Source organism: Mesoplodon bidens, assembly GCF_964165515.1.
Source record: "Mesoplodon bidens genome assembly, chromosome: 2".
In the NCBI taxonomy this organism is placed as follows: domain Eukaryota; kingdom Metazoa; phylum Chordata; class Mammalia; order Artiodactyla; family Ziphiidae; genus Mesoplodon; species Mesoplodon bidens.
Genome location: NC_138177.1, coordinates 61,662,227 through 61,672,670, shown reverse-complemented (window position 1 = coordinate 61,672,670; position 10,444 = coordinate 61,662,227). Strand labels below are relative to the sequence as shown.

General features: G+C 39.9%; 1 protein-coding gene across 1 annotated transcript in view; it reads left to right on the top strand.

The window, feature by feature from the left end:
• The first annotated feature begins 2,842 nt into the window (after nucleotides 1-2,842).
• The window catches only part of ADSS2 (adenylosuccinate synthase 2), a 43,782-nt gene continuing 36,180 nt past the window's right edge, over nucleotides 2,843-10,444 (top strand). The window contains exon 1 of the mRNA XM_081225116.1: nucleotides 2,843-3,136. Within this exon, the coding sequence (XP_081081242.1) occupies nucleotides 2,954-3,136 (183 nt within the window). The 5' untranslated portion in view covers nucleotides 2,843-2,953. The remainder of the gene's footprint in view (nucleotides 3,137-10,444) is intronic.

Below are 10,444 nucleotides of genomic sequence, written 5' to 3'. Positions count from 1 at the left end.
TATTGATTCCAAATCAGAAGGGTTGGAGAAAATTGGAAACATTAGTTTGGAGATTTGTAGTCAGATATTGAGGAAACAAGAAGACTTTAGGATCCTGTTCAGCTTATAGATATATAACAAAACCTTAAAGAAAATTAACAGAACAAGAATCTAATATCTACAAAGGTGCAAACATAATTTCGCTCTCCATAACTATCCCCCTTTTATCAAAAATAATCATAGTAAAACTAATTTGTATTAAATTTGGCTTGATTATTTACATAAATGCAGTAAGAATAGTGATTGACCATATAAGCTCTTTTAAAGATTACTTTGCTGGAAACTTAAAAGCAAGGTACCAGGCTTATTTTTCCAAGAAGTTCCTTAAAATTGGTCATATCTGAGTCTACATAGCTCTCTCTCAAATATGACATTCCAGTCAAAGCCTTGGCAATGTAGTCAGTATCTCCAATTGTATCCTGTTATAAGAAGAACATGTTCTCACTGAATTCAAGTAAATAACTGTACTGTCAGGAAAAAAATATTTAAGAGTTTCCAAATTCTGGAAGGATCAGGTAGGAAAAGATAAATATTTCAACTTTGTTTACAATTGCTGTAAGTCACAGATGCTTAAGAGAAAAAGTTTCCTTAAATCTGGAAAAGTAAACATTAGGGGACTAACATAAGAAGTCATAAAAGTTATAATCATCCTCAAAAAGACTTCATTCAGAAAAGTAAAACATTAGGGAACCAGCATAAAAAAATCATAAAAATTATAATCATCCTCATTTGTTCATTCAGCCTCCTGTAAATCTTGTTGATCTTGATCTTGGGTTAGCAGCTTTATGAATCAATCAATTTTCCATTAAAGTTTTAGAAACTTTTACCCAGTTCAGTGTTATGATCTTAAAGTTATCAGAAACCTGCATTCTAGAGCAGTGGTCCCCAACATTTTTGGCACCAGGGACTGGTTTTGTGGAAGACAATTTTTTTCTCACGGACCGGGGTTGGGTGGGGAGGATGCTTCAGGCGGTAACGCGAGCAATGGGGAGCGGCAGGTGAAGTTTCGCTGGCTCCCCTGCCTCTCACCTCCCACTGTGCAGCTTGGGGGGTTGGGGGCCCCTGTTCCAGAGTATTTGTTAGGGTCTTTTCCAGGAATCTCCTTGATGACGGAGCATTTTTATAGGAATATTTTTGCAAAGCATCAGAGTAAAACAGAAACTCTCTGTGAATGACAAAAGACTTAAATGTCTGTTATTAAAGATCCAATAAGAGTCCATTATTATGGAATTGACATGGGAATTTGGTAAGTTCTATGACACACATTTTAAGATAATAGCTAGAATTATGAATGATAAAACACCAGAACATATCAAGATTTCTAGGAATGTCATAATTTCTGAAACATTTATAACATATACAGATGCAATATAAAGAAGACTTAGTATTATTTCTTATTTGACAATGCTTCCCATGTAATTTCCCAAATAAGCCTAATTAGTTTAATATCTCCTTTTTAATAAAGAGAGAGAACAGATCCTTCAAGATGCTCCAGAGGCCCTCCAAAAAAATCCCAAAGTTAGTTTAAGGTCAAAAAGACTTCATTTATAGTTAGATTTGGGGGAGGTTTTTCAAAAATATCAAAAATTTTGGACATGGCTAAATTGGATCACAGATCATTATAAAATAATATTTATTCATTTAACTAAAGTGGCAAAAAGATTTCAAAGGTTAGAGCATTGTTGCTGGGGCAGGGAGGAATCTGCCTTCTTTTTTTTAAAAGCAGGAGATAAAATTCCTGTGTGAAAAATGTCTTCCCTTATCCCAGAAGAAGAGTAATATTCTTATCTTCCTTCTTCCTTCTGGTTATGCAATCTGCTAGGAGTGGTACCTGCATGACAGCTACCCCGTTGGGGCTTCCTGACTCCACTTAAAATGAGCTTAATTTATTTTCACAGTATACTTGGGAACCTAGCGACAACTGAAACACTAAACACTACAGAAAGGACCTGGGCTCTGGACTCAGACCATCTAGGTACCAATTCAACCCTCACTGGAGGAAGTTTACTAACTTTTAAACCCTGTAAAATAAGGATAAGATAGTATTACCTACCTCATATGGTTGTGGGAATTACAAGTGCATTATAGTATTCGGCATATATTGTATGACATGGGCAATTCATTCCTTCTCTCTGAACTTTTGTTACTAATATGTAAAATGAGAAGGTATAGGACTCTACGTGTTCTCTACATTTTCAGGCCTAATGTCCTCTACATTACTGCTTTACTTTCGAGTTTGCCTTTTTAATGCCTGTTCCCATCTCTGTTCTTACTTCCAGACCTTTACTTTCCAAATTCTAAATCTATAGTACGTTTCAATTTCATCCCATTTGTATTTTGAAATTGCACCCTTTGTATTTTGTACACACTATCTTATCCCTTAATAAAAACAAATTAAAAATTATTTAAATATGAACATTTTCAGAGACTGAAACGTGCAGATGGCAGACACCAAATCACTGGTATACGTCGCTTCCGCCAGAGCGCTGCCGGGAGTTGTAGTCTGACGCACAGGCACACACCTCCCCGCCTCTCCAGTTTGAAAAGCGGGAGGAAGGGCGGGTGGGCGGGGCGTTGAGGTTGAAGCGCGCTCGAAGCCCCGCCCCCGCCCCTTTCCGCTCGCCCGGTTCGCCCTGGAGGGGCGCGCCCGGCCGTGGAAGGGGCGTGGTCTTTTCCTGGGGGCGGTGCTGTCGAGGCCGGCGTCCTCCGGGAGGTCCTGGTTTCTCCCCACGCCGAGGGCGGCGGGAGCGCGGGGCGGGCCTGGCGGGAGGGTGGCGACCCGGCAGGCGGGGCGGGGGCGGGCTGGCTCGGGCTCCTTCTTCCTCCGCATGTGGCTGGCGGCCGCAGAGCAGTTGAGTTCGCGCACTCCCGGCCGCCCGCGTCCCCTTCGGGCTCTCCTCGCGTCTCTGGAGCCATGGCGTTCGCAGAGACCAACCCGGCGGCATCCTCCTTGCCCAACGGCGACTGCGGCCGCCCCAGGGCGCGGCCCGGAGGGAACCGGGTGACGGTGGTGCTCGGCGCGCAGTGGGGCGACGAAGGCAAGGGGAAGGTGGTGGATCTGCTGGCGCAGGACGCAGACATCGTGTGCCGCTGCCAGGTGAGGCGGCCGGGCTCTGATGGGAAGCCGGTCCCTGAGTTCGGGCCCAGAACTCGCATCCACCGTCCAAAATAAGGTGTCACCTTGAGGTTCTTTCCTCTTATTATGAGCTGCGGCGACGTGGAGAAATGGCGGGAGGTCGGAGACCCCTGCCCTGGGGCCTTGGGTTGAGGGCTCGGGGTGGCTCAGGAGGAAGATGCGGCTTGACGGGGAGCCTTTGAGATGCGCGATGCCTGGGGAGTTGCAGTTCTCGGTCTGGGGACCAGTGCTCAAACCCAGGACTGAGGCCGGGGTGGAGGTGGGCTACTGTTCGAATTTGAGGAGCTACCGCCCGAGGCCTTATGGCGACTCCGGGCGGAGACCCTACGGGGCCGCAAAACCTTCCCCATCATCACCCATCCGCTCAGGGAGACCAAGTGGGCCGAAACGCCCTGAAATCCAGACTAACCACTCCCCCACCTGCAGGCCCTGAGCTTGCAGAGCTTTGCCTCCTCCGGGCCACTTTGTTGACATGAGAACCCACCTCCGGGGCTTAGGGCTGTTTGATGACTGTTTAGTGTCCCCGGCTTTTTTACTCGGTACCCGGTATACTAAGGGGAGATTAATTTTACATGTTGGTCCCAGAGGTGGGAATCCCACCCAGCTCTTTTACGATTGAGGCAAGTGAAATACACGAGTGTCAAATCTAGTATTTAGAAATATTTACAGTGTTACGCTCACATCTAGAGTGAACTTTCGGGAAATGGAATGGTAAGGTACTTCCTACCGGGAGACACGTGGTTTTCAATGTAAGCTTTCTTCCTATTTGTCGTTTGCTTTGAAGCAGCCTAGAGGCTAGGCCTTTGTAAAGACTCTTAGATAACTATTACCAATTTCAAAATTCGAAATAGTTGAGCAATAACCACTTTCAAAACGAATGGTAGTGTAATATCTGAAGTTAACCACTGTCTGTTTAGGTTGCAAGAATGTTTCTTCTTCATGAACTTACCTGGCACAATATAATGATGCTGTGTACATTCTAACAAGTTCATAGGCCCACTTGATTGTAAGTTTTCTACCTAAAATTGAGTACCATTTGAACATGCAGAAAAGGTAATCGTAGGCACATCAAAAGTTAAATAAAAATCTCGTGTTTTGCGTGCAGAAATCCATCCTTCCCGTTCCTTGGTTAAGACAGCTGTTGCACCAGTTGCCTCTTAGTATTACCACTAGCACCACCACCGCCACCTCCCTTCCAGACTTCTATTCCTCCACCCCTCTGGCAACACACATACCTTACTTAATAACAACCCTAAAGGGGTTGCCTCACACTGCCTTAGGAGCTGCTCCAGAAGGCTGTCCTTCACCTTCCTTTTGTCTTAAAATCAGATCTGGCTGTGCTGTGGGGAAAGAAGTATGAAAGTATACCTAACTCTGGGTAGGAGGGGAGAGAGGCTGAGACCTGTTTATTTACTTCACTGTTATTTCTGACATCTTCCTTACACAGAAATAGTAGTGCTCGGGTTCAGCTACATTATGGCTTGTAAGAAGGTTTTGGGAATGTGACCATTTTGCCTTTATTCTGAAAGATCCTCAGTTTTAACATCCCTTTGAAACGTAGTAGAATTAGTTTGTTGATTGGAGAAGGTGCTACTGTGTTACTGTAAAAAGTAGTCTTGAAGGAGGTTATGGACCAATTTGATCTGATGCCCTTGGAAAGTCTAGAGAGAAGTGACTGAGAAGGAGCCAAGTTTGGCTTTAAAATGTTAGCTGAAGTTAGAGTAGAAACATATGAGCAGACTTGTTAGGCAGACTTTACTCACCTGGAAAGTTTTGACTTACTACCTTCCTTATATAATTTAAAAAGTGTTGTATTCTTCTAGTGCCTTTTAAGAGCTCATCATTAGAAGGATTCTTATGTCTTGTTAGTGCAGGCAGATAAGTAACGAATAGACTTAAGAATGTCCCTTGTGATTCACCTTGGTAACTTTATATCATCTGGTCAGTCCTAGTAAGTTGACATCTACTTAGTGAAGTAAGTTCTCCTGACTTATAAAATTGATGGTTATGGAATGTTGAAATTCTTAATAAGTATATATAGAAAGCTGGGAAAAGTCAAATTTAGGAAAGACATTTTGAGCTTGAATTGCCACGTTTGATGATTCAAGTTTTGTGTATTATTGAAAATAATATGCACTTTGTTAGAGTTTAAGCAGTATATTTTTGTCATATTCATGCCATAATCTCAAATTTTATACAGTCTTTCTCCAGAAGTGGTATACACATAATGTATCTCTAATGGAATCATAAAATAAGGAATTTTTTCCAATAAAAATACAGTGTTTTTAAAAAGAAAAGCTGACACTGCATTTAACTATATATTTTAATATATAAAATGCCTTTTTGGAAAGAATATATGCAAAACTAGTGGCATTTTCATCATCATAGCACTTAAGACCTGTATTTTAGATTCAAGATTTATAGGAAGTTACTTATAACTTGTTAGATACACTAGATCCTTAAATAAGTGTGTAGGACTTGCATGAAAGGATGACTTAATTTTAAATCGATAGGTCTTTTAAGAAAAAGAGAAGAAGAATTAAGTATAGGACCAATTCCTAGCACGGTTCATTCATCCAACAATCACATAATGAATATCTACAGGGGACCACTTAGCCCCAGAGTTAAAAGCTGAAAAAGGCAGGGCTTGTGCCCACAGGGAGCTTATAGTCTAGTTGACAACTGTTTCTTAAACAAGTATTTCCCAGGGTGGGGATAGAGAAGGGTACTAGTACAGGTTTTTCGAAGGGTTGAAGTATGGGAATAGGAAGGCTCCTTCCTGGCAACACAAAAATAGTTTTATTAAGAGAATATTACTGTTTTTTTTTCTCCCCAAATACTCTCAAAATAAACTATTATTCTTTATTTTCTTTATTTTGTTGAGTAGAAACTACAGAGATTTTAACTATTGTACTTTATACCAGAACTTAAGCATGGACTTATTTATTGTTCTGGAGAAAGTAAAGCTTGGTAGTCTTAGCTACAACTACAGGCATGAAGTTGCCTGTAATCAGGAATAGGTAGAAGAGTATTACTTTGTGGTTTTTCCCCAGGGCTTTAAAGTTAATATAAAGAGAAAATATTAACTAAAATTAATTATAAAGGGAAAGTATTTCCTGTCACTTGCTATATAAAGTTGGCCATAAAAGTACACACAATTTAAAAAAATGTTAATTTATAGCTAGATGCTGGTATTTGCTGAAGACTCTGAAACCAGCTATTAGCAAGTGATAAAGAAATGTAAAAGACATACCAGCCGCAACTGAGATGTTCTCCTTGAAATAATCAGAAAGGTTGAAAGATAATTTAAAAGAGAATATAATTTCAGTGTTTTTTAATGCCTTGACCTTATACAGCTAAAATTATCTTCTAAACCACTTCCCATAATTTTGAAGATGGTGGAGAATTAGCATTTAAGGTAAGCCATTCTTCCAGTTTTATAACAATTGCTATTTCTGTGTCTCCTATCAGGATTGTTTTTTATATGTAGTATTTCCCAAGTGCCAACATAAGTGTATACCAGTGTGTGGTGTACTTGGTTAACTCCTGCTTTCTCGGATTATTGTGTTTTCCCTTCTAGAATGTACGTTTTCTCAAAAAGAGGACTTGTTCAGTTTTTGTTTTCTTCCATAGCACCCAGTACCGTGTGAGGCAGAGAGGAAGTAAATACCCAACAAATATTTATTGGGTGACCTGGATCACCCTTAGAAATTTCTGTGAATTCAGTAGTTTAGCCCTTTCCTGTATTATTTTAACATACCCCTGGACAATTTTTGTGTGTGTGTGTGTGTGTGTTTTTTTTTATTAAATCAGTTATACATATACATATGTTCCCATATCCCCTCCCTTTTGCGTCTCCCTCCCACCCTCCCTATCCCACCCCTCCAGGCAGTCACAAAGCACCGAGCTGATCTCCCTGTGCTATGCGGCTACTTCCCACTAGCTATCTACCTTACGTTTGGTAGTGTATATATGTCCATGCCGCTCTTTCACTTTGTCACAGCTTACCCTTCCCCCTCCCCATATCCTCAAGTCCATTCTCTAGTAGGTCTGAGTCTTTATTCCTGTCTTACCCCTATGTTCTTCATGACATTTTTTTTCTTAAATTCCATATATATGTGTCAGCATAGAGTATTTGTCTTTCTCTTTCTGACTTACTTCACTCTGTATGACAGACTCTAGGTCCATCCACCTCATTACAAATAGCTCAATTTCGTTTCTTTTTATGGCTGAGTAATATTCCATTGTATATATGTGCCACATCTTCTTTACCCATTCATCCGATGATGGACACTTAGGTTGTTTCCATCTCCGGGCTACTGTAAATAGGGCTGCTATGAACATTTTGGTACATGTCTCTTTTTGAATTATGGTTTTCTCAGGGTATATGCCCAGTAGTGGGATTGCTGGGTCATATGGTAGTTCTATTTGTAATTTTTTAAGGAACCTCCATACCGTTCTCCATAGTGGCTGTACCAATTCACATTCCTACCAGCAGTGCAAGAGTGTTCCCTTTTTTCCACACCCTCTCCAGCATTTATTGTTTCTAGATTTTTTGATGATGGCCATTCTGACTGGTGTGAGATGATATCTCATTGTAGTTTTGATTTGCATTTCTCTAATGAGTAAAGATGTTGAGCATCCTTTCATGTGTTTGTTGGCAGTCTGTATATCTTCTTTGGAGAAATGCCTATTTAAGTCTTCTGCCCATTTTTGGATTGGGTTGTTTGTCTTTTTGTTATTGAGCTGCCTGAGCTGCTTGTAAATTTTGGAGATTAATCCTTTGTCAGTTGCTTCATTTGCAAATATTTTCTCCCATTCTGAGGGTTGTCTTTTGGTCTTGTTTATGGTTTCCTTTGCTGTGCAAAAGCTTTTAAGTTTCATTAGGTCCCATGTGTTTATTTTTGTCTTTATTTCCATTTCTCTAGGAGGTGGGTCAAAAAGGATCTTGCTGTGATTTATGTCATAGAGTGTTCTGCCTATGTTTTCCTCTAAGAGTTTGATAGTGTCTGGCCTTACATTTAGGTCTTTAATCCATTTTGAGCTTATTTTTGTGTATGGTGTTAGGGAGTGATCTAATCTCATACTTTTACATGTCCCTATCCAGTTTTCCCAGCACCACTTATTGAAGAGACTGTCCTTTCTCCACTGTACATTCCTGCCTCCTTTATCAAAGATAAGGTGACCATATGTCCGTGGGTTTATCTCTGGGCTTTCTATCCTGTTCCATTGATCTATCTTTCTGTTTTTGTGCCAGTACAATACTGTCTTGATTACTGTAGCTTTGTAGTATAGTCTGAAGTCAGGGAGCCTGATTCCTCCAGCTCCATTTTTCGTTCTCAAGATTGCTTTGGCTATTCGGGGTCTTTTGTGTTTCCATACAAATTGTGAAATTTTTTGCTCTAGTTCTGTGAAAAATGCCAGTGGTAGTTTGGACTTAATTGATATTTATAGGACATTCCATCCAAAAACAACAGAATACACATTTTTCTCAAGTGCTCATGGAACATTCTCCAGGATAGATCATATCTTGGGTCACAAATCAAGCCTTGGTAAATTTAAGAAAATTGAAATTGTATCAAGTATCTTTTCTGACCACAATGCTATGAGACTAGATATCAATTACAGGAAAAGAGCTGTAAAAAATACACATGGAGGCTAAACAATACACTACTTAATAACGAAGTGATAACTGAAGAAATCAAAGAGGAAATTAAAAAATACCTAGAAACAAATGACAATGGAGACACGACGACCCAAAACCTATGGGATGCAGCAAAAGCAGTTCTAAGAGGGAAGTTTATAGCAATACAATCCCACCTTAAGAAACAGGAAACATCTCGAATAAACAACCTAACCTTGCACCTAAAGCAATTAGAGAAAGAAGAACAAAAACATCCCAAAGTTAGCAGAAGGAAAGAAATCATAAAAATCAGATCAGAAATAAATGAAAAAGAAATGAAGGAAATGATAGCAAAGATCAATAAAACTAAAAGCTGGTTCTTTGAGAAGATAAACAAAATTGATAAACCATGAGCCAGACTCATCAAGAAAAAAAGGGAGAAGACTCAAATCAATAGAATTAGAAATGAAAAAGGAGAAGTAACAACTGACACTGCAGAAATACAAAAGATCATGAGAGATTACTACAAGCAACTCTATGCCAATAAAATGGACAACCTGGAAGAAATGGACCAATTCTTAGAAATGCACAACCTGCCAAGACTGAATCAGGAAGAAATAGAAAATATGAACAGACCAATCACAAGCACTGAAATTGAAACTGTGATAAAAAATCTTCCAACAAACAAAAGCCCAGGACCAGATGGCTTCACAGGTGAATTCTATCAAGCATTTAGAGAAGAGCTAACACCTATCCTTCTCAAACTCTTCCAAACAATATCAGAGGGGGGAACACTCCCAAACTCATTCTACGAGGCCACCATCACCTTGATACCAAAACCAGACAAGGATGTCACAAAGAAAGAAAACTACAGGCCAATATCACTGATGAACATAGATGCAAAAATCCTCAACAAAATACTAGCAAACAGAATGCAACAGCACATTAAAAGGATCATACACCATGATCAAGTGGGGTTTATTCCAGGAATGCAAGGATTCTTCAATATACGCAAATCAATCAACGTGATACACCATATTAACAAATTGAAGGAGAAAAACCATATGATCATCTCAATAGATGCAGAGAAAGCTTTCGACAAAATTCAACACCCATTTATGATAAAAACCCTGCAGAAAGTAGGCATAGAGGGAACTTTCCTCAACATAATAAAGGCCATATATGACAAACCCACAGCCAGCATCGTCCTCAATGGTGAAAAACTGAAACCATTTCCACTAAGATCAGGAACAAGACAAGGTTGCCCACTCTCACCACTCTTATTCAACCTAGTTTTGGAAGTTTTAGCCACAGCAATCAGAGAAGAAAAGGAAATAAAAGGAATCCAAATCGGAAAAGAAGAAGTAAAGCTGTCACTGTTTGCAGATGACATGATACTATACATAGAGAATCTTAAAGATGCTACCAGAAAACTACTAGAGCTAATCAATGAATTTGGTAAAGTTGCAGGATACAAAATTAATGCACAGAAATCTCTGGCATTCCTATGTACTAATGATGAAAAATCTGAAAGTGAAATCAAGGAAACACTCCCATTTACCATTGCAACAAAAAGAATAAAATATCTAGGAATAAACCTACCTAAGGAGACAAAAGACCTGTATGCAGAAAATTATAAGACACTG